This window comes from Alexandromys fortis, unplaced genomic scaffold (assembly GCF_014885135.2).
Source record: "Alexandromys fortis isolate MF-2015 unplaced genomic scaffold, M_Fortis_MF-2015_v1.1 scaffold_166, whole genome shotgun sequence".
Classification (NCBI taxonomy): domain Eukaryota; kingdom Metazoa; phylum Chordata; class Mammalia; order Rodentia; family Cricetidae; genus Alexandromys; species Alexandromys fortis.
Window position 1 is genome coordinate 2,962,785 of NW_026068102.1, and position 25,623 is coordinate 2,988,407.

General features: G+C 36.3%; 1 protein-coding gene across 2 annotated transcripts in view; it reads right to left on the bottom strand.

Moving 5' to 3' along the window:
* Positions 1 to 2,948: 2,948 nt before the first annotated feature.
* The window catches only part of Frmd3 (FERM domain containing 3), a 195,166-nt gene continuing 172,491 nt past the window's right edge, over positions 2,949 to 25,623 (bottom strand). The window contains exons 14-15 of one of the 2 annotated variants that reach the window (XM_050123934.1): positions 17,639 to 18,091; positions 2,949 to 3,115 (exon numbers count right to left, since the gene is read on the bottom strand). In XM_050123934.1, the coding sequence (XP_049979891.1) occupies positions 3,102 to 3,115; positions 17,639 to 18,091 (467 nt within the window). In that variant the 3' untranslated portion in view covers positions 2,949 to 3,101. Of the gene's footprint in view, positions 3,116 to 14,588; positions 18,092 to 25,623 lie in introns of those variants that run through there. The other variant, XM_050123933.1, reaches the window with a different exon arrangement.

Consider the following 25,623-nt stretch of genomic DNA (forward strand, 5'->3'; position numbering starts at 1 on the left):
GGCTAGTGTTAGGAAAAGGGATATGGTTAGGGTGAGAGAAAACATTAGGATGATGCTGAGAGTCATTGTTATGGCTAGGGTTAGGGTAAGGATAAGGATCAGATTTAGGTATCAGCTTTTTTAAAGGTTCGCTCTAGGCCTAGTAATATTGTTAGGCCTGGGTTAGGGTTAGGTTAAATGTTAAGGTTAGAGTTAGAGATAGTTATTGTGAGGATTGTGATTTGTGTTGCCAGGAAGTGGAGTGGGGAGATTGATTGACTGTGGGTCAGTATGTATGATTCTTTGTTACTGGGTATGTCTTTGATGTGTGTGTATAGGATTAGTTTTAAGAATCAGTTTAGAGATATATTACCTAAGCAAGAATCAGTTTAGAGAATGGATCCAAAAGGATTAGGGTTTAGATTATTTCTATAATTCATTTTATGGTTAGTTTTAGAGTTAATATTAAATTTAAGATTATGTTTAGAGTTAGGATCAGGGTTGAAGTAGGGATTAAAGTTAGGGTTATGCTATAAAATAGTTTTAATGTTTAGAGTTAGGAATAAGAATAGGGTTAGGTTACCGTTAGAGTCTAGTGTTAGTGCTAAGGATTGGATTAAGTTTAGGATTAAGTTTAGGATTAGAGTTAGGGCTATGATATTTGAATGATCAGGGATAAGTTAGGGTTAGTGTTCTTATAAACTTTAGCATTAGGGTTAGGTTTGGGGTTGAGGTTAGAGTTACGGCTAGAATATTGCTGTAGTTAAGATGGGTTTTGGATTGTGGTTATTATTTGCACTAGCATGAGGTTTAGATGTTGGGTTATAATTAGGCTCATTTTAAGATTAGTATTAAAGTTTTGGATAGAGAAAACATAGGGTTATCATTAAAATTAGGAATAAATGTTATGTTTATGATTTTAATATGGTTAGAGTTTGGGTTAGTGTTATGGATATGTTGTTATAGTTAGGGCTAGTGCTAGGTCTAACTATAGTGCTTGAAGTAAGGGTTCATGTAACAGATAGGAGAAGGGTTAATATTAATTTTTTGCTAGTATTAGGGTTAGAGTTAGCAATACTGTTAGAGTTATGATTAACAGTAGGGATAGGAATAAGTTTAATCTTAGGAATAGTAATGGGCTTATGGTTATGTTTAGGGTTAGTGTTAAGTTTAAGCCTAGGTTAATGTTAGAGTTAGATTTAGAGTTATCATTAGGGATATATTCAAATTTAAATATAGGGTTATGAACATAGTAGAGCATATACTTTTGTTCATCAGGCGATGAAAGGAGACAGAGACAGAGACCCACATTGGAGCCCGGACTGAAATCTCAAGGTCCAAATCAGGAGCAGAAGGAGAGAGAGCACGAGCATGGAACTCAGGACCGCGAGGGATGCACCCACACACTGAGACAATGGGGATGTTCTATTGGGAACTCACCAAGGCCAGGTGGCCTGGGTCTGAAAAAGCCTAGGATAAAACCGGACTCACTGAACATAGTGAACAATGAGGACTACTGAGAACTCAAGAACAATGGCAATGGGTTTTTGATCCTACTGCACGTACTGGCTTTGGGGGAGCCTAGGCAGTTTGGATACTCACCTTACTAGACCTGGATGGAGGTGGGTGGTCCTTGGACTACCCACAGGACAGAGAACCCTGATAGCTCTTTGGACTGATGAGGGAGGGGGACTTGATTGGGGGAGGGGGAGGGAAATGGGAGGCGGTGGCGGGGAAGAGACAGAAATCTTTAATAAATAAATAAATGGAAAAAAATAAATATAGGGTTATGCTTACTGTTGTTAATGGCTATGGTTAGGAAAGTGCTTACTATTTACTATTCTGTTGTAAAATTTAACATTTTCTTCTTTGCAATTTATAATTTTGGGTGAAAAACATGATACAAGTAATTGTAATGGATTTCTATTTGATTCTCATTTTGTTTTCTTTTTAGTGCTGAATCTAAGAAAGCCTTCCATCATTGAACAGACTATACCATGATCCTGTGATTGTTGATAAATGTGAGAGCTATGATTGTAAAGCAGAAATTCTACTCCGTTTCAGTTTGTCATACATACAAAGTAACAACCCTGAAAAGCAGTTGAATGAGAGTATCTAGGGAATACAGAGTGCCTAGAAAGGCATTAGATGATTTCTCTTACTTTGGCATGCTCTTTCAAAATATTCTGTTTAATTGTGTATTTTTAAAAATATGGATGAAGCATGTGGTAATCACTTAACCAGGAAGCACTGTGAGTCCATGACCACCACTGTAAGCCACAGCCTGAATTTCTGCCTGCAGAACTGTAACCTCAAACCATATTATCAAATTTAGGTTGACTGAACAGATTGAGTTTATTCACACTGACAAAAATTACAGTAGACCAAAACAAGAACATTGAATTTTTAACTACTTCTGAACAATGCAGCTGTCACACTTCATTCAAACTAAAATTACTTTCTTAACATATTCTCTATCTCGAAGAGTATTCTCAGAAATTCAATTATCAGAATAACAGTTTTTTGATTTAGTATTATCAAGGTGATGGATACTAGCTGGAATTTGCAAGATATGTTTCAATATGTAGTGCACATAGAAAATAGCTCTTTATTCTATTAAGAGTATTCTGTTGTAACCAGGAAAATGACCTTAGTGCTCTTTCTAAAGAGATATGTGCAGTAACTAAGGGTGTAGAGGAGGAAAATATGGTTCTAACCAACTCTCTATGAGTTATGAACTGATTTCTAGTTCCTTCTATAATTAGTGAAGGCTGTATGGACCCATATTGGTGACAAATAACCTCTGATGCCTGATGCTTAGTGAAGAGAAATGCTCTTGGAAGTTAAAAGTCCTAAGCACTACCCACTACCATGCTATTATTCCAGTTCCCAGTAAATAAAAGACACAATGGCCAAGATGGTTCAAATCAGTTTTACTAATGGATGGATCAATGCAGCTGCAGTCTGAGGCTAAGTGATGTTTCTTTCTTCCTCTCTGAAGTGATGACAGCTGAGCCCTTTTGGCTGGCTCACAAATTTATCCACCCAGTCAGAGATAGAGGTTGGAATGTGGAGAACCGATACTGGATGGGTCCACCATGTGCAGGTCCTGCTGAGTCTGTTTATGGCATAGAGACTGGAAGTCCAAAAGCAGGTCCAAGACAGACAGGAAAAGAGAGAGAAGTAGGAGGATAAGTAAGCAGGGACATTCAGCACATTAACTCCCTCAAATAGAGAACGCCAGCCCAAAGATGATCAAGTCCCATCAACCACACCATTCCTGAAGTCACCCCATAGGTAAAAGCATCTCACTAATACTTGCTCTTTAGGGACCACTTTGAGAGAGTCTTCCTCTATTTGACCTTGCTGAAAATATAGGGTAAAATGAAAAGTAAATGTGACCTTTGGTCAGAAACTCAATGTACTACACAGTATGCTATATTCTTGGAGTCCTTCTTCCCAATAGACACTTAATTAAGCTGCATCCAAGAAAATATTCCCCATCCACACAATTTTTCCACATATACTCCTAGATTTGAAACTCTAGACAGAGCACACACATTTTATTACCAATGTCCCACTTTTGTAGATTTCTTAGGGTTTATTCAAGGTTGAGAGCTGATTATCAAAAACAATTTCTTCTTCATTTTGGAACAGAAGAAGAATATTTCCCTGCCCTCATGAGGCCACATCACTGAGTGATGCTCAGGGTAATTTAAAAAAAAAAAGGAAAGGCATGCATTGTTTCTAAGCCCTGGGATAGGTATGAATCTCTAAATGTCAGTGGGTGTCAATACCTTCACCAACACGGAAAAGAGCACCAGAACTGCCAGAAACAGGACTGTAAGTTCCTAAGTCATGCAGACATTGAGCATTAAGCTCTGAGTTCTTTTCTGTCCTGGACTTTGGACTCTGTCCTATGGATAGCTGAGTAAGAAAACTCAACATATTCAGGAAACAACCACAACAAGGTGTTGGTGCTGCCTCACATATACAGAATTACTTTTTCAGCTGTGTGAAGAGTGGTGTTGAACTCCTGGCAAAATTCATCTGAACATTTGTTATGGCAGTGGAGTACACACTGGAGTAGCAGCAGAAGCACAATAATAAAATTTTTTCAAGCTTAAAACAGATAGAGGAGTTCCATTGGCAAGCATAACAGAGTTAAGCAAGTCTGATGCAACTTCTCTGGAACAGGAACTCCCTTTTCTAAACTGTGGTGAAAGTTCCTAACTTCTAGCACTTTGAAAACATCTTTCCTCTTTTTCCTGCTTATTTTCTATGTCTCTGTTTTTTTAATTTATTTTTATTTTTTTATATTTATTTATTATGTATACAATATTTTTTTTATTGAGAAAAGGAAAAAAAAAGTTTCCGCCTCCTCCCAGCCTCCCATTTATGTATACAATATTCCGTCTACATGTATCCCTGCATGCCAGAAGAGGGCACCAGACCTCATTACAGATGGTTGTGAGCCACCACGTGGCTGCTGGTAATTGAACTCAGGACCTTTGGAAGAGCAGGCAATGCTCTTAACCGCTGAGCCATCTCTCCAGCCCTGTTTTTTTATTTTTAATACAATATATGTTGATCTTATTCTTTCTCTTCTTCGAGCTTCTCCCAAATCTTCCTTATCTCTCTACCCACCACCTATGTTCATTCGTTCGTTCATTCATTCATTCATTCATTCATTTATTCTCTCTCCCTCTTTTTCTCTCTCTCTTCCTCTCTCTCTCTCTCTCTCACACACACACACAACACAACACAACACATACACACACATAAAATAAAAATAAAGGTCACAACAAGCAAGTAAACAAGACAAAGAAAAGAAAAACCAAAACCAACCAACCAAACAAAAATCCAGAAAACAAAAACCATGAGTCCACTTTGTGTTGATCTGGGCATATGTCCTTTCTTGCAGTACTGTTCATTTATCTAGTGACACTCCACTGTAGAAAACTGATTTTCCCTTTCCCAGCAAGTATCAGTTGCAAATAGCTTCTGGTTAGGGGTGGAACTTTGTGTTCACTTCTTAGTTTTAAGTTCTTGTTTGGTTTGAATCTGTTCAGGTCTTGTGCATGCCTGACAGTCTCTGTGAGTCTAAGTGTGTTTTGATCCTGTTACGTTTTGAACATGCTATTTTCTGGGAGTCACATACCTTACAGTCTAAGCACCCGCTCCTCTGCATATATCCTTGAGCCATGAGGGCGGGGCCTTAATAATGACATCCCATTTAACTAAATCTATGCTCCAATTACTCTCTGCACACTGTTCAGTTGTGGGTATCTGTGTAGCACAGATTCTAACTGGTCTTAATAATAGAAACATAGAGACAGCTATCAGGGGATGAAAGCTGAAGGACCAGAGCAGCAGAGTGGCCAGCCACTAGAGTTCTTACCTCGACTAATGCTCATACCAAAGAAGCAACCCTGTTCACAAACTACCTCCTCAGACTGCGTCCTCAGACTGACTGTGTCCTCAGTCTGACAGTCTCAAACTGCTGCCTCAAACTGATTGCTTCAGACAGCAGCCTCAGACTTTGCTGAGCTCCTGTCTCCTCCTGCCCAGACATATATTTCTTGTCTCCACTCCCCTAGTCATGGGATTAAAGACATATGATACCAAGTGCTAGGATCTCCTTTGCATGAGCTGTTTCTCTTTTAGACTGTATTAATTTTGTGCAGCCCAGGGTGGCCTTGAACTAACAGAGATCCATCTTCCTCTGTTTTCTGAGTCCAGGGAGTAAAAGTATGTGCCACCACTGCCTGGCCTCTAGTAGTTTTGCTCTGCACTTTTATCTTCAGGCAAGCATTATTTATTAAAACGCAGACAAAATATGACTACATTTCCCCTTTTATATCTAAAATAAAAAAGAAAGCTGTAACTAATATAAGAAAAACAATATACAATAACTATATATATATGCAAAACGTATATCAACAATGTCTAGTCTGTGTGCATTTGACAAATTCAGAGAAAATACTCCATTAACTATTGTTTCTTGGTAAGTCCAAAGTCCTGTACCTAGTTTACTTTCTATCACAATTTGCCTACCACCCAAGACTACTTTTTCATGTCTCTCAACCTTATACATCTTACACCTCTTTAATGAGTTTCTTTTCTGAGTATGGTAAATAAGGAAAACTATAACTATCTAGTCTCCAACTCCCTTGGAGAACCAAGAGAAAAATAATGATAACTGAGTAAGCAGGAGCTGAGAGCAAACAACGTCCACAAAATGTAAGAAAGGACAGAGACAGCTGGCTGACTGCGTGGACAGTCATCCAAGGTTGCTCTGCAATGTTGGTACATCCATCTTCAGCCTAAAGGTCTAGAATATTCAACAGACTTTTCTGTGAAGCAAGATTTTTGAAGGACTGCCATGCCTTGTCTTGACAAGTTTGGAAGTCACTTTCTTTTGGGTCCTGCTTCTCCAATTAGGACAGCATACTGTCAGCAGTCAAGGAAGGGGCATTTTATTACCTAGTGGCTTACTTTTGCCACAAAGAAAGTAAATTCCATGTCAAGTTTCTTCAATGCCAGTCATCTTCTCCGAAGTAAATTGGTGTTGCCAAGGAACACATCTCATTAGCTCTGTGCTCTGTTCTTCTGGCAAGCTTTATTTGTTAAAACATAATTAAAATATCACTTCATCTCTGAGTTAATTACCATGTATACAAGAAGAAATGTCTCTGATGAAGACTAATCAATGTATTGACCTAAGGGTATATTACTATACCATTAGGAGTCATTTCATTGCTATGTTCCTTTAGCAAAATACTACTAGTAGGTATTCTCTTAGGGCCTATGGCCTATCTAATTTCAGGATGTTGGCCATTGTCAGTGTCAAGTATGGGTACTGTTTCCTGGAGTGGGCCTTAAACCCAATAAGAAAGTGGATGGTTTCTCCCTTAGCATTTGTGCCACTGTCCCACCATTATACTTTGCAGGAAGACCACCGATGTAGGTTATGGGTTTGTAGCTGGCCAATACTGATAATTAACTTTCTCTTCTAGTTGTGCACAGAGTATCTTCTTGCACTATGAATGCTAGTCAGTAACGGTGAAGCTTCTAGTTGGATACCAGCTCAATATCTTCATGTTCAATGACATAAGTAAGTGGTTGTGGAAGGTAATAAATAGCTTTGGCAATAGCTTGTGATGTTTTGTGGGGGTGTCTATGGGATCCTGTTGTACAATGACTCTAAAAGATATAACCACTTCCCAACACTAGGGCTTTAACTTTTTTGCATAATATGTTTAGTTAGGGGTATATTCTCCCTAATTATATGGTGATCCCATTGAAATTAATTTCATTTATGTATTTTTATAAGGAGGCTTCTATAGTATAGGTTTCTATATGGCTGTTCAAAAAGTCTCTTTATTATTAGTTATTCCCCTTTTTCATATTCTCCCCTTTATTCTGACATCCCATTCTCCTTCTCATTTAGTCTTTGTTTTCTAGTTTCTCCTTAATCTCTTTATAACACTATATTCTATTTTCCTTTCCTTAGGAAATCTTCTCCCCAGCTGGCCTCTAACTAGTTACCTAGCCTCTGTGGTTATTTGAATCAAACATGAATATCTAAAGATTGAAAGCCAAAAGAGAGTAAAACAAAAACAAAAAACAAAAAAAAAACAACAAAAAACAAATATACGCAGCATATGTCTTTTTGGGTTCTGATTACCTCTTGGATGATATTTTCTATCTCTATCTATTTACCTGAAAGTTTCATAATTTCTTTTTGCTTACTGCTGAAAAATATTATACTTTTATTGTACTCTGCTTTCATTATCCATTCATCAGTTGATGGATATAGAAGTTGTCTCAATTTTATGGCTATTATGAATAGACCAGTAATATAAATTTGGATAAGTAAGTATCTCTGAAGTATGAGGTAGCATCCTTTAGGTATATGCCCAAGAGTAGTAAAGCTGGATCTTGTGGTAGATCAAATTTTCTTTTTTTGAAAGAACTTTCACACTGATGTTCATAGTAACTATTGGTTTCAACTCTTACCAGAAATGAATGTGTTCCCTTTCCCCACACTCTTGTCAGCACATGCTGTCAACTGTTTATTGATGTGGTCCATTCTGACTGGGGTATTAAGAAACCTCAAAGTAATTAATTTGCATTTGTCTGCTGGCTAAGAATGTTGAACATGTATTTAATTGCTTCTCAGCTATTTGTCATTCATCCTTTGAGAACTTTCTGTTTAACTTTATACCTCATTTTAATTAGGATATCTCCCTTCCTTCCTTCCTTCCTTCCTTCCTTCCTTCCTTCCTTCCTTCCTTCCTTCCTTCCTTCCTTCCTAGGATGGGGTTTCTCTGTGTAGCCTTGGCTGTCCTGGAACTCACTGTGTAGACCAAGAAGGCCTCAAACTCATAGAGATTCACTTGCTTCTGTCTCCTGAGTACTGAGATTAAAGGCGTGTGCCACCATTGCCTGGCTATGTTTATTTTCTTAATGTTCAAGTTTTTCAACACTTATATGCTGGCATTTTGCACACTCAATGGTATCCTTTGCTGCATAGAAGTTCTTTGTTGTTATTGTCACTGTTGATTTACTTCATGTGGTCCTATTTATTAACTGTTGGTCTAAGTTCCTATGTTATCATTGTTCTGCTCAGAAAGTTCTTTCTTGTGCCAGTGAGTTCAATCCTTTTCTTTACTTTATCTTCTATCAGATTCAGGGAATCTGGTCTTTTAATTCGGTATTTTATCCACCAGGAGATGAGTTTTGTGTAAGAAGATAGACATGAACCTGTTTTAATTTTTCTACATGCAGCCATCCATGTTGACCAAAGTCATGTGTTGTAGATGCTCTCATTTTTCCAGTGTATATTTTTGGCTTCCTTGTCAAAAATCAGTTGTCCATTGTGTATGGAATTGTTCAATGTGTCTGTTTGCATGCCGATACTCTGTAATACAATTTGAAATCTGTGATGATAATAGCTCTAGGAGTTCTTTTATTTTTCTGGATTTTTTTTTTTTAGCTATCCTGAGTTTTATTCTTATTTTGGGGGGGGGGCTTCAATATGAAGTTGAAGACTGATCTTTTAGTTTCTGTGCAGAATTTTGTTTTTTTTTTTTTCATTTTTAGAAACTGTTTCCCTGATGTCTTTCTCAGTATGTCAGTTATTTTTATATAGAAACTCTACTGATTTATATGTTAATTTTGTATCCCACCACTTTTCTGAAAGTGTTGATCAGCTATAGGGATTTTCTGGTGAAATCTTTATGATATATATATATATATATATATTTGCTGATATATATATATATATATGTATATATATTCAGCAAAAAAGTGTACTTTGACACCTTCCCTTCCTATTTGTATGCCCTTGATTTCCTTCAGTTGTTTCAGTGCTCTAGATAAAACTTCATGTACTATATTAATAGGAATGGAGAGAGTGGACTTGTCTTCTTTCTGATTTTAGTGGAAATGCTTTGAGTTTCTCTCTGTGTAAGATGACATTGGCTGGAAAATTGCTGTAAATTACCTTTACTATGCAGTGTATTTCCCTTGTATGCCTAATCTCCCAAGACTTCCATCATGAAGGGATTTTGGATTGTATCAAAGGGTTTATTTTGCATCTAGAGAGATTATTATGTGTTTTACTGTCATTCAGTCTATTTAAGTGATGGATATACATTTATTGATTTACATATGTTGATTTACATACATGCATCTCTGAATGAATCCAACTTGATTATGGCTGTATAATCTTTTTTATGTGTTCTGTAATTTAGTTTGCAAGTATTTTATAGAGCAGTTTTGTATCTATGTTGCAGCGGTTTGAATAAAAATGTTCCCCATAGACTCATATATTTAAATGATTGATCCCTAATTGATGGAACTGTTTTGGGAAATTTTTTGTTCTATTGTTTTAAAGAGATACGACAATCATGGCAACTGTTATACATGACAGCATTTAGTTGGCAGCTTGCTTATAGTTTTAGAGGTTTGTCCAATATCATCATTGTGGGGAGCATGATTGCATGTAGGCAGACATGGTGCTGGAGAAGTAGCTGAGTGTACTACATTCTGATTTGTAGGGAGAGAGAGAGAGAGAGAGAGAGAGAGAGAGAGAGAGAGAGAGAGAGAGAGAGAGATAGGAGAGAGAGAGAACAAGAACTGAGCTTGTTCATGGGTTTTGGAAACATCAAAGCCCACCCCCAATGACACATTTCTTCTAACAAGGCCACACCTACTACAAGGCCACACCTTCTAATTATTTTAATCTTTTCAAACAGTTGTACCCCATTATGACTAAATATTCAAATATATGAGTCATTTTTGTTCAAAAAACCATAGGAAATCTTTTAAGATTTAGTTTTGTTTGAGGAGGTATTTGGGGTTGACCTTTGAGGTTTCAAATTTAGTGTCAGGTCCACTTTCTCTCTCTCTCTCTCTCTCCCCCCCCCCATGTGTCTGTATGTCCAAACTCATAGATAAAACATAAGCTCTCATCTACTGCTCTAGTTCCATGCCTTCCTGTCTAATGACATACTCCCCACCATGATAATGGTCAAGAACTTACCCTTTGAAATAGTTATCAAGTCACCAATAAAATGCTTTCTTTTATGGGTTGCCTTGGTCATAGTATCTCTTCATAGAAATAAAAAAGTAACTAAGACATACATTCATAAAAATATTATTCTATAATTTTCCTTTTCTGTGGGAAATTTGTATTTAAGTATCAGAGATTAGAATGGCTCAATAAAAAGAGCTAGGAAATATTCCTTCAGTTCGTATTTTGTGGAATTATTTGATAACCACTGCCATTAAGTCTTTGAATGTCTAGTGTAGATTCTATACTGACTGCATCTGGTCTTGAGCTTTTCTAGTTGCGAGACTTTTAATCACCACTTCTATTTTCCTAGGGGATTCCTGTTTATTTAAGTCACTCATTTTACATTGATCTAATTTTTGTAGGTCAAATATATCACAAAATTTAAAATGTCTTTGATTTTTTTGAATTTCACTGGTAAATGTTGCAATGTCTCACTTTTCTTCTCTAAATTTATTAATTTGTATCTTTTCTCTCTATCTTTTGATTGATTGGGTGAAGGATTTAATCTTGCTGATTTCTTTTTTTCAGTGAAGCCCCTCTTTGTTTCATTGGGTTTTTTTTTTATTTTTGTTTGCTTATTTGTTTCTATTTTTATTGGTTTTAGCCCTGAATTTGATTATTTCTTCCCATGTACTCTTTTTGGGTTTTATTTCTTTTTATTCTTATAGAGATTTTAGGTATGTGTTTGAATTACTAACATGAAATCTATCTATTATTGTACTGTAGGGACATAGTGCTAAAAGCTTGTCTCTTAAAATTGTCTTCTTTGTGTCCCATATGTTTGGATTAATATGGTTTCATTTCCACTTAATTCTATACCATTTTTGATTTCCTTTTAGGTTTCTATTTAGACATATTTTTCATTCAGTAGTGAGTTGCTTACTTGTTATAAGTTTGTATACTTTCTACTTTTTTGTTGTTTTTGATAGCTAGCATTTATCCATTGTATCAGATAGGATGCAGGGTGTTATTTCAATTTTTTCATATTTGCTTTAATTTGATTTGTATCCTTACATGTGCTCAATTTTGGATAAAGTTGTATGAGCTTCTCAGAAACATGTATTTTCTTCAGATTTTGAGTGGAATGTTCTATAGCTGTATGCTACACCCATTTGCTTTATAATGTTATTTAACTCTTACACTTCTCTATTTATTTATATTTTTCTGGACAAACAGTTGGTCACAGTGGGGCATTGAAGTTACCCACTTTCACTGTGTTAATATGTGATTTTTTTTTATCTGCAGTAGTGCTTCTTTATAAAAATAGGTGTTTTTGTGTTTGATGCAGAAATGTTTAGAATTGCAATATCTTCTTGGTGAATTTTTTACTTAAATTTAGTAACCTTCCCTATCTCTCTCTCTTTTTTAAATAAAACAATAAGCTCATGTTTATTTTGTATTCCAAACACCCCTATCTCTAACATTTGCACTGATACCACAGAAAATAATATTAATGTTCAACAATTGCAAGACTGGCTTAAAAGTATGATGGCTGGTCCATCCATGATTTCTCAGGCTTATTTCCACAGGATGGGAGGCCCATCTGCTTCCTTTGATTTCAAGGGAAGAAAGCACCACAGGACAGGTCTCCTAATATTGTCCTGTGTACAACCTGCAGCTGATCCTTGCTCCAGGGGTGGAGAGATAGACTAGGTTACTGAGGATATCTGGGTGTCAGGGAACCAGGGACTGGGAGGTTGGCTGCTCCCATCTTGGCCCAGGCTCTTGTTTTTTTTTTTTTGGGGGGGGGGAATAGAATTTATATTTTGTTTTTTCCCCTATTTATTTTAATTAGTTATGGTTTAAATTCTATTTTGTCAGATATTCCAAAAGCTTTACCTGTTTGTTTCCTAGTTCCATGTGCTTGGAATATCCTTTTTCCATCTTTTATACCTAAGGTGATGTCTGTCCTTGATGATTAGGTGTGTTTCTTGCATGCAATAGAAAGATGAATACTGTCATCTAATCCACATCTTAATCTGTATCTTTTAATTGGGTACTTGAGACCATACTGAGAGTTATTAATAAACAATTTTTATTAATTCTTATTATATTGTTGTTATGGTATGGACTTTGCCCCTCTCTTTTAATGTTCTGGGATTATTTTTTACTTGTGCCATCTTGAATGCAGTCAGCTTTAAGACTGGCTTTTCTTCTTTCCTTCTTTAGAGCTGTGTTGGTAGACTGGTTAAATATGCTTTCACCAGGGAATGTTTTTCTTTGTCAGTTCAATTTTATAGTGTTTCTGGGGTTAGTAGTGTGGATTGTGATCTGCTGTCTTTCAAAGTGTACATCTTGCCCTTCTGATGTTCAGGGTATCCACTAAAAAAAAAATCAGATGTTATTCTAATGAGCCTTCCTTTATATGTTACATGGTCTTTTCCTCTTGTAGTGTTCAATACCCATTGATCTGTACATATAGTGTTTTGAATAATATGTATGATAGGGAATTTACTTTCTATTCTTGTCTATTAGTTGTTGTTTATGCTTCTATACTTCCATCACTTTCTTTAGATTGGAAAATTTTTCTTTTATTATTCTGTTTAAAGTATTATTTATGGCTTTTACTTGGGTTTCTTCTCCTTTCTCCATATCTATTATTTATAATTTTATTCTTTTCATAGTGTCATAGATTTTCTGGATGTTTTATACTTGGATTTTTAAAAGAATTAAAATTTTCACCAGGTGGTGGTGATGTGCATCTTTAATCCCAGTACTCAGGAGGCAGAGACATTCTTATCTCTGTGAGTTTGAAGCCTCCTGGTCTACAGAGAGAGAGCTGTAGGACACCCAGATCTACCCAGAAAAATCCCGTCTAGAAAACAACCAAACCAAAATATCAACATTTTTTTTTGACTGAACTGTTCATTTCTTCTACCCTTTTTTCAATTCCTAAAATGTTGTCTTCCAAGTTCTTTACTCTGTTTGTTAAGACTACCCCTCCCCCGAGTTTCCCCTCCAGCTTTATTTCAGTTTGTGCTTTCTTCAGTGATTTTTTTCGTTCTTTCCCATTTCTGAAATGGTTTTAATTTTTTATTGAGCTATCTGTGTTCCATGGTTTTCATTCGGTCTTCTTCATAAAGAAGACCTATGTAAAATTGCTATTTTGAAGTCTCTGTCTTGTATTTTAGTTAACTTTCTTTCTCTAGGACATATTACAAATAAGGTTTCTGGCTTCTGGAGGATGCATATTGTCTTGATTGTTCATATTTTTTTTTTCTGGAACTCAGGCATCTGGAGTTATGACATTTGAAGTGTTTTTGTTGTGTGGATGTTCTTTTCTTTGGTTGCTGTTGCCCAATCTAGATCCTAGCACATTGTGGTGGTAGATGTCCTTGATTCCTACCCTAGTGTGGTGGTTGTGGGCTTTTTGTTAGAGAGTCATTCTGAGTTTCCATGGGGAGTTCACAAAGGAATTAGTTGATTTGGACGGCATGGCTGAAGAGTGCAGCAGGAAAAACTAAGGCTAATTTTGACCTGGGTTTGCACCAAGTCCTAAAGGGACTGAAGTAGACTGGGGGGGGGGGGCTGAGGTAGGAAGGAAATGGCAAACTTAAAAGTACAGAGAGATCTTAATGGAGAACAGAAAAGAGAAAAAGTGTAATAGGAAGGAGAAAAAGTGTGGCCTTTAATCTGTTTGAGTTTAAAGATTTTTCAGGCATCTATGGTGGTTCCGTGTCTCTGGTATAAACAAATTTTGCGTATCAGCAGGCAGTCACAAAGGAACGAAGACGGGTTAGAAGAACTGGCTGAAAAGGGCAGTGGAAAAGACTTAAGTGTTCCCTATATCACAGTTCTGCACAAAACGACAGTCCCAAGAATATACCTCTATTTAATACCATTAATTTGACCAATTATTTCTTTTAAACTGGAGTGCAGTTTTTGTGCTTATTTTTCTAGTTGGGCCTTAGTAACTTCAGTAGAATACGAGAAACTTTCCTTCATCACCTAGCACATATCCTCCTATAGAGTCTATCAATTACTTTACATAAAATAAAATTGATTGAAAAATATTTTACCCCAGAGTATTTTATTAGAGATTCCTGCCACCATATTAACAGACAAACAATCTGGATGTTGACATAGAAATGCTAATTCCAGTATACAAAGATACAGCTCAATAACAGTAATATGCCCCCCCCCCATATCTTTTGTTACTTCAATGAAATTAACTCACGGTAAATTCTTCCAGAACTATGTTCATAAATATTAGACAAACTACAAAATATACTGTAAATACTTAACACACATTATGCTTCAAGCTCAGAAATATATGATCCTTTTCCTACATCATTCTCATTATAGAGCTCATATTAGCACTAAAAACAACTGTGTATATATATTTATTTGCTCTCTCTCTCTCTCTCTCTCTCTCTCTCTCTCTCTCTCTCTCTCTCTCTCTCTCTCTCTCTGTATGTACACAAACCCACAAATGTACATAAGTACTTTCATGAAATAATCAAGTACTTAAGACTCTACATATCTTGATATCACAGTATCTGAGAAAGAAAGGAACAAAAGTATTACACAAATTCCTCACCTGGGGCAAAATTAGCACAAGTCAGTATGTATGAAAGGCATGTGGGTTACATCTATACAAACACATAAATACATATCTTTTATAAATACACATATACCAGTGATACAGAATATTCAAATTCTCATGTACTTGCTTTGAACTCTCAATCTCATTATTCTATATACTATTTTTTGAAGAATGACTTCTTCATTTATCTAAAAAAGCTGATTAAATCTTTCTACAATAAAAGGATGTTTCTTAAAGGCTTTAATTCTGTACCAAACGAATGGCATTATGGGATTCCAGTGGTAGACTTTATCATTATTGTTTTAATTTAGAAGTTCCTATTTTGTCTTTCCTTAAAAGAATTTCTACTTCACAATGAACTGTTCCTCAAGAGAGGGTGATGCAATGCTAAAACTGCCTGCAGCTTGCTCCTTATTAACCTGCATGCATGTATTATATTTTATATCTGTCTCATTTTCTTTTTATATTTTATAATATAAACATGCTATCTCCATAATTTAAAAATATTATTTAACGTAAATATTATTTTTAAAAGAAGAAGGTCAGATGAGTTATCCTGGTCAGCACTTAAAAGACAATATGAAGCACAATTAAACAGGTGAGTAATTTTTTTTTATCAAGTGCACTGGAGTTTTCCCATTCTAGAGTGTATGATTTCAAAGTCATATAAAAGAAAAAGAAAAAAATTAAAATTCAGTCAAAATGCTGATCAGTAGCAAACTTTCAAAAATGTCTTAATGTCCAAGTCATAGAAAATATATTTCTATACCTGTATAAATCATGGATGCAATAGCAAGTATATATTATAATACATTCAACTCAAAGTCCCAAGGCTGACTTTCAAGTTTACTTTCTAAATAATCATCTAATAAAGCACTCAGAACTGCACTAAGTAAGCATGACTATAGTGTAGTATGTAGAGATTGTGTGTCCAATCCCTTTATAATCAAAGTAATGTGATATTTTTAACATTACTTTGGTAAAAATTATGTTGTAATCTCTATACTTCCTTGATTCTTACTTCTTATATAGTGTTGGTAAGTGACCAGCAATGGAAAGCACCAGATGTTTTCTATCTTGGGTCAACTGATGAAGGTATTTATCATTTCTTTTGTCTGCTGTTCTCTTTCATTGTCTACTTTATCCAAACAGAATTGGTGTATCATCTGATGGTTCACGTCATTGTTTCAATGGAAGCCTCAATTACAAGAGTTTAGAACGTAAAAAAATCCATAAAGGAGATCTCTCTCTCTGTCTCTCACTGTCTGTCTCTTACACACACACACACACACACACACACACACACACACACACACCTTGAAATTTCATCCAGACAATAAAAGCATGAGGGATCCCAAAAATTCACCTTAAAATTTCTCCACTTTTATTAACTAAACATGATTTTGTGAACCCAGAAAGCAAATGCGCAGCTCTTTACATTGAGTGCCATATATCACCATCACTTCTATAAAAGAAACCATAAGCTTATCACCTCTGGCCTAGCCGTCTCACCAGAACTCTTCTTTGCTACTTTCTATTTGTCAAACTCCTGCCTGCTTTCACATAGATTAGTAAACAATAAAGAATTAACTAGTGGATCTTTTACAATTTCACTATTGCAAGTACCATCAATTTCTTTTAAAAACACTCTGCTTTCCCAGCTCAAATATATGGGCAAAATGCAAATGAAACTAGAAGATTATCTTGTCTAAAACTTTGAAAACTGGACCCCACAATGTCAACTCAGGGTTCTCCTTGCTCACATCTTCTAGTTCAATCATCTTTTTTGAATACTTACTATAGTTTTTTACTATCTTTTTACAAAGTCATATGCAGGTAATAAATTATGGGATTAGTTAGCCAAAAAATATCTTTAAAAAAATCAGGTGCGAAAACACTAAAAAATTCCATGTGCATTAGTTTTACAATATGTATACTTAAATAACTCCAGAAAGCTTTTATTTGCTAAAAATTTACCAAAATAGTTAGAACACATAAAAATATTTTTTTTAAAAAAACTGAAAAAAAACCCCAGCATCAACTTATTTGTATAGGCATCAGTAAGAGGACATTATTTTCACCAAAGGTTATATTAAAAAGATTGTATTTTTACTAAAATTCTGATTCTGAACATTATAGCTCACAATAAAGAAACAGGAATACCTAATTCCAATGTACTATATATTATGGCATGATAAGGAGATTTTTCTTTTTTTGGTTACTTCAAGGCTGCCTTTCTGAAGGATAACTAAAAGAGTTATATTTGATTTAAATTAACTTTAGTTTAATTTCAAGGTTTGAGCATTTAGTTAAGAGAAAAAGCTAACCAAAACCTACTGAAAATGATACCACTACTATTGAAGATAGCCCTTAGTCTTATCAGATATGAACCTATGAACAACCGAGCATACAGAGAAAGATGTTGACCTTCTCAGCCACCCACTCTTTCAGGGGACAGTAATATTCATAGTGAAACTGCTCAAACTCTGGTGTCTGACGGATTTCGCATAAGAAGGAGAGATCAATACCTGACTCCAAAAGGAGGAGGAGCAGGGGAAATACAAACAGCAGCAGTCCCAGGCCCACCACAAGGAGCCTGGAGAAACTCTTGACCAGGGGGTTGACCCAGATATGGCCAGTCAGGATAGAATAGCTCCACGACAAAGCTTGGCGAGCTTCCTTCAGCTCCTCCTCTTCAGCCATCAAAAAGGCATTCTCATCTGCTTCCAGTTCCTCAAATGAATCTGTGTCTTCTCTTTCTAACTCGAGCCTAGATGGACAGTCAAAGAGCATGTTGATTTCATCATCATCCACTGGGGTAGGGAGCAGGCTGGCACTGGGATTGTACGCTAGTTCAGAGATGGTCAAGGGGTCTTCCACTTTATCTTCCTCTTCACTCAGAGGATCTGCACACCGAGCTCCCTTCACTGGTGAGCTGACAGTCAGTGGCTCAGAAACATCTTCTTTTGGCAATGGGGCACCTAGTAAAAAACATTATTTTATAAAGTTTAAATTTCAGATTTGCTAGATTACAAAAATCTGTAGGTAGAAACATGGAGAGTTCAAGGAATATGTTAGACTACTCAGTGGCATATTGATATCAGACAAAATCACATTAGTAAATTCTCAGATCAACATGAGAACCTAAAATAAACAACAATAATCAACATTTTGAAGTAATACAACAGTTAAGTATATTATTTGGTCTGAAAACCTTAAACTGGAGTCAAGTCTTTAAGAAAAATAAGAAAACAATGTAGGAGTATGTGGAAAATTACAAATGACGTCTTCCAGAGTTTGATACTATAATATAATACAGGATTATATGAATTTACCTTACGGGAATAATTGAGTGATTATTTTGAAGTATTGATTTCCATTCTTTATTCCAAGCACACTTTTGATATGTCTGTTGTTATTATTATACAAGGTGCATATATAATTCACATGTCCAAAATATGAAAAGCCCAAATATCCAGAAAATTTAAAGCAAATCAATGTTAAAGATTTCAGTTTATTTTTATAGATTTCAGACATTGAGATTAGCAACACTCAAGCATTAAAGTGTTCTCAAATGTCCCAAAATCAGAAGGGAAAAAAAACCTATGAAATCTGATATATTTTAGGTCCTTAAACTGTTGGTGTATAATAATCATCAATCTGTAATTGCAATCATGTGGTATCTACAAACTTACACTTTTTTTTATTCGGAAGAACAACTTTCCACATCATTTTTTTTAGTTAAAATAATAAATACACAGAGCAAAGAAATAGTATTGAAAGCTGCAAGAGAAGATTGTTGCATATAAGGAGAGGCTCATCAGAATACCTGTGCATTCTCAATAGAAACTAATATCCAGAAGGTTGTGGAGAACTCTCTGTATTGAGTTATCCCATGGGCATATTTGTGTGTGGATTGTCTTAATTAAGTTAACTTATCTAGGAAGACCTAGCCCACTGTGGGTGGTACCATTCCCCAGGCAAGGGATCAGTTAACAAACATGAAGTTGAGCAAAAGTAAGCAAGTAGGGAGTATGTATACATTTCATTTACTTCTCTTGACTATGGATATGATGTAATTTTCTGCTTTAGGCTTGTGACTTCCCCACAATGATAGACTATAACCTGAAACTATAAGATGAGATAAACCCTGTCTCCCCTAAATTTTCCTTTTCAGGATGATGTATCACAGTAGATATGACAATAGAAAAATCTACAACTGAGAAAAATTTTAAGCGGTTAATAAATATGCTCAAGATTTATATGTCTTTCACCTATATTTATTTTATTTTGTTGGCTTATTTATTTATTTAGGTATTTTGAGACAGGGTTTCTTTGTAGCTTTGGAGCCAGTCCTGGAACTAGCTCCTGTAGAGCAGGCTGGTCTTGAACTCATAGAGATCTGCTTGCCTCTGCCTCCTGAGTGCTGGGATCAAAGGCGTGCGCCACCACCGCCCAGCTGGCATATTTCTAAAATACTGATTGCAGAAGAAAATTTTTCCCTCGCAACATGAATGCATGAATTTTTCTACTTTACCTGGTAAATTACTGACAAACGATAATATTGTAATTAAAATATTATTTTTTCTTTGCTGATGACACAAGAAATTGCATTCAAAACCACCATCTGAAATTCTGCATTGTTACACATCATTGGAAGAATAAAAATGGTCAGTATTTCAAGAAAGAAATGCAGCAAATCCTATGGATTATTTATGGATGTGGTATGCCTTAATCCTGAAATTGCAGGTTTTCTTTCTGGTTTTTATTTGAGAAAGAAATTTGTCACTGTTTGGGCTTTTTCATTATAAATTTATCTAGCCAATTTCTATCTCTTGCTCATACATGCCAGAAGGGAGGTCTGCTTTCTCATCATCTCTCATCCCCTCAATGTATCTGTGCCAGTAAACTCTGTGAAGATGTGAACAAAACTGAGAGGTGCCTGGACATCTGATGGGCAGACCAGCTGAACTAACTCAGTCACTTTCTCTGTGCCTTCATGTAGCAGAGCCTGGTGAGGATAATCTATGGTACCACATTTCCCGGAATTCATTCCACTCCTGCTATACAGGCACACTGCCGTCTTTCTCTTAAGCTCTAAGTATAACATACTTCGTTAGAAACCTAGTCCCCCATTGGTCTGTCAATTTCATTTTGTGTAAATTTATAAGCCAAGTATTTAGAGACACGGGCCTGAGATGGCTTTGATAGTCACTGATTTTCTGGAACCCAAACCTTCTCTTCCATAAGCTACAGCCAACCCAGACGTGAAAAAGCCCCAGTCATTCTCGAGGAGAGTGACCAGAAGTGAAAAAGCACACAGTTTTCTCCACATCATTGATGTGTTAGGCCAGGAACTTCAGTTTCTGAATTTAGAGGGTGAGTTCAGAAGCCAATGCCCTATGTGCTCTCTGCTTTAAGTTCACCATTACCCCAGACACGCATGTACGCATGCATGCACATACAATGCCCTCCACACTCATTTTCACACTTAAATACAGTTCTGTTTCTCTTTACATTTTCTTTTTATTTAAACCCCATTCTTCTTTTTCCCTTTCCACCTTTTGTGAGTCTAGGATGAACACCCTTCCTGCACCACTAACAATGGATTTGTTCCTAAAAAGAGAAGCATCAAGAAACAGCTGACAAAGGGAGCTAGCACCTTGAGATGGCTGGACTATGTGACTCCATGGCAACCCAGCATTGCATCTGGAGCCATTGCATATATCCATCTGGAGCCAAACAATAAATTGATGTGTGCTGGACAACCCACCACCAGAAATGGGAAGGAGGCTTCTGAAGCTGTATTGAAACTACCTTACTATAGTGGACAGCTGCAATGCACTAGGTGCTAGCCTGGCACTCTGGTTCCACAGGGTCGTAGTATCTGCTCTTTGTTGAACACATTCAGGTTGGTTTTATTATTTGGCTGGGACACTGTTATTTCCGCTCTCAGAGTTGCTCCACAGTTTTGTTTACTTTTCTTTTGCCACAAGGTGCTCTCTTTCCTCTTTGCTTTTGTTTTTACTTTCCAGTTGCTGTGACATGGATAGGGTCAAGGAAAAGAGCATCTGGATACCATCTCTTTCTGAGATCATTCAGATATTTTTCCGCCTATGTTCTGTATTTTCTAGATTATGGGCACTTAAATACAAGTTACCTGTGTAAACCAAAGTGTGTCTCTTAAATTAAGGGACTTTCCTTAAGTGAGAAATTCATTCTTAATACTATAATGTTTGCCTCTTACCTAGCCTGAGGAAAATAAAATGGACTAGCTGATTAAAATGTTCAAAACAGAGAGGTCCAGAGGAAATGTCAGAAGAGAATATTAGAGGTGCAACAGAGAAGTTTCCCCACACCTTATATAATCATTAGAGATTGGCTTCTTTCCTAGCCATTCAAAGTTCATTGTTTACTCAAGACATTTAATTTATGGTGGTTCCAGTATAAGAGTCAGAGTAATGGTGGTGAGAATGGTTAGATGTTGGTTAGAATGATGTGTTTAAGTCTGATGTGCCGCTTTTTCTCAAAACGGTACTTGAAAGAAGAAGTCTTATCAGTGACAGCAGCTGGTGTGCTGGGCCTCTCCTCATGCTTAAGAGGCAAGGAGAGAAAAATAATGGAAACTCGCCAGATGGTGCTCCAGAAAAGAAGGCAGCTACAGAGATAAGAACTGCATCCAATATATCTGCTATTGTCTTACAGATAGGTAGCTGTTTATCTTTAACAAAGATTGCTGCAGACTGAATCCTTATGTACCGGTAGCTCTTCAATTCACATATCTTATAAAAGAAATGCCTGCTATTGTTTTGTACTTGAGCCTGGCCTAGATATAAATCAGACAAAAGAGAAAAATGGCCTTCAGATGGAAGTATTACTTTTAATATCATTTTATAAGTATATATGTTTTGCAAGGCAAAAAATTGATGGTTTGAGGTTCTTTATTTATTCTTTGTTCAACTTAAACATACACCTGGAGTCAAATGCGAACCCAGCACTTCAGTGTGTCCTCATACCAGGGGATTCCCAAGCTGTTAATGGCCTCTTATAGGTTCAGTCACTCTTATGACAAGAAGAAGTTCATTTCCCTCCTTACCTTCATCCAAATAAACTAGTGGTTCTTAATCTTCCTAATGCTGTGACACTTTAATACAGTTTCTTATGCTGTGGTGATTCCCAACCATAAAATTATATTGTTATTACTTCATAACTGTAATTTTACTACTATTATGAATGGCAATGTAAATATCTAATATCCAGGATATCTGATGTGACCCCCACAGAGGTTGTGACCCACAGGTTCAGAACTGCTGTAATAAATCCTTACTAGCTTTGAGTTGACAATACACCATGATATCCTTCTATGCTCTGCTTTTTTTTGACCCAATTTAAGAATCTATAATAAATAAAACTTCCTTATGAATTAACCTTTCACTGTCCCTCATTTTCACTGGGTGGCTTTGGTGACCAGTGATTTTCCAGGACCTTAGTTCTCCTTGCTTTCTTGAGGCTAGCCAACTTCTATCTCTCTAAATTATACTCCACTTTTTCTCTATCATCTTTTCCCCACTTACCCATCTTTTTCACATCCTTTCTTAAAAATACAAGACTCCCCTCCCTTTCAATGCCACGCAGAAATCATACAGTCTGACTACAAGCCAATACTATGTACTATTCATCAACCTCAGAGGAGTTCCCTTCTGAGATCCTTTATGAGGAACACACATTTGCTTAGACTATCCTATAAGGACCTTAACCTGTTCAAAATCTTCTTGAGTCAAAGTTTTATTTTTTTTTTTAACTCTGACATCATTTAAAAGTGGTTGAGTGTTGCTCATATCTTACTTTATTTTATAGAATATAAAAATTAATATTGGAAAAGTGATATTCTTATCTATGGCAATAAGCATCTTGGTGAGGAACCAAGACAGACCAGCACTTTTGTCCCAAATAGAAAGAGAGCAACAATTTGCATCTCCATTGTATTTCTAATGAAAAATACTGTACTTCATAAAATGAGCTAAATTTGGAGCATCAGTCAATGGCAGGACTGAGGTATGCTCTTGTCACCACTGAAATGTTTACATGGAAGAACATTGCACTTCACAATGAGCTGTGCTGAGAATTAGTTAATACAGAATATAAAGAATGTACAGTATTAGATTCTTGTGATGCTAACATGATGGAGGTGGGTCTTGTATCTTATCTGTTGCTTTCATTGGTTAATAATAAAGAAACTGCCTCGGCCCTCATAGGACAGAAAATTAGGTAGGCGGAGTAGACAGAAGAGAATGCTGGGAAAAAGAAGCTGAGTCAAGGAGTCGCCATGATTCTCCCACTCCAGACAGACGCAGGTTAAGATCCTCCCTGGTAAGCCACCTCGTGGGCTACACAGAATATGAGAAATGAGTTAGAACAATATGTAAGAGCTAGACAATAAGAAGCTGGAACTAGCCGGGCCAGGCAGTGTTTAATAGAATACAGTTTCCGTGCAATTATTTCGGGGCATAACCTAGCCATGCGGGCGGCAGGGTGCCAGGGACGTAGCCCAGCCGCTCCTATTTCAACACTAACATAATATATGGAAAACAAAATTCCCATGAATTTTTTTGGAAGTAAAGCATTTACCCTTCCTTACATGCAATATAAAAAATAACATAAAGTTTCAGTGATTTGTTTGTAGTGATGTAAACTTCTGGCTAGCACATAAGTGGTCAGAGAATCCTGGAATTCCAAAGACAAGAGTGGCTCCAAGGAATAGCATACACAGGGAACAAAAAAGTCTTTGAAGATATTATACAATTTTGCCTGCAGATCTTGCTTGGGTTTTTGTAGTATCCACTGAGCTGCTCTAGGCATCTCTTTCCTGGAGGAGTTGCCAAACCAAACTGAAGCAATTCCTTCTAGTAATCAGTTGGTATGGCAATGGGCTTTGGAGTTTTGCTTAGTTCCTCCAATAGTATATTTATAAGTAAAAGCAGAGGTTATCTCAGCTTTTCTGCAGTCCTACAGTTCAGCAGCAGCAGGCTGTTACTGGCTTAAATGGGAAAGTTGATGACGAACAAAGAATAATTAGCAATGCTACAATGATGCTTTTATGAATTATTTCTAATTTAGGATAGTAAACCATCTTCTGCATTATGCTAAATGTGTTTCTTATTCATTTTTCTAAATATGTTCTAACTTATGGTGATTAATCAAAGTCTATTTGTGATGATCACAACTACATTAATGCTCACAGGGAAGGAAGCTAATGCCACTGATTACATTCAGGAAGTTCACCATCAGGAAGATGATGTTTTTGTACTTTTTATTTTTTCTTTATTATGTTTTATAAGATGATGTATTTTTATATGAGACAGTAAAATAGCAAGCATAAAATCCTGTGGCAGGAAGGAATATAATTAAAATTGGTGTTGATGGGTCCACGACCCCTAGATGAAGAGTAATTATAAGGAAGAAGAAGGTGACTCTACAGGATTCATAAGATAGTCCTACTATTTATGGACCATAGAATAAGCTTGAAGCTGAGAAGTGGTGGTACATTCCTTTAATCCCAGGACTCAGGAGGTAGAGCTAGGTGGATATCTGTGTGTTTGAGGTCATCTTGATATAGAGATATAGTTCCAGTACAACTAAGGCGATATAAAGAAGCCCTGTCTTAAAACAAACAAACAAAGATTTGGACTAATGCTTTGGAACTAACTAATAATATATATGAAAAAGTGAAAGAACTGACTTACCACATAGGAATAGACGTGTAGGGAAAAAGACCCTGAACCTATGCAAGTGATAGAGGTAAAAGTGTTTGAATCATGGCCATTAAACTCCAGAAATGAAAGTAGAAGGAGTATGTTCACAGTAGATAGCCTAAGACAATGAATGGACAATGAGAAGAACCTATTAGGCTATAGCAGAACACTGTTTTATCAGAGAGTTTACCAGCAGTAATGTTGCATAAGAAAATATCAAGTCTCATATAAGGTCAAAAGTATTGAACAATCCTTTCTTTTAGGTGTAAGAGATGCTTCTATTACCATTCCCAAATCATATATAAATTAAAATCTTTTTTTTTCATGTTCACCACTCTGTTAACATAACTTAAAATAGTTTAATAACCTCTATGTACATGCTGGAGATAATGTCCTGGCTAAAAGAACTTATGTTTGGGGGCTGGAGAGATGGCTCAGTGGTTAAGAGCATTGCCTGCTCTTCCAAAGGTCCTGAGTTCAATTCCCAGCAACCACATGGTGGCTCACAACCATCTGTAATGAGGTCTGTTGCCCTCTTCTGGCCTTCAGGCATACACACAGAAAGAATATTGTATACATAATAAATAAATATAAAAAAGAAGAACTTACGTTTATAATTCTTATCTTCCAACTTCTTTTAAGAAGTTATTTTTCTCTCATACAAAACATCCAGAATGTTCCTTACTCTCCCCCACTCCTCCCAATCTTCACTGACCTCCCTTCTCCTCCAGATCCACTCCTCTTGTCCTCTACACCTCCTG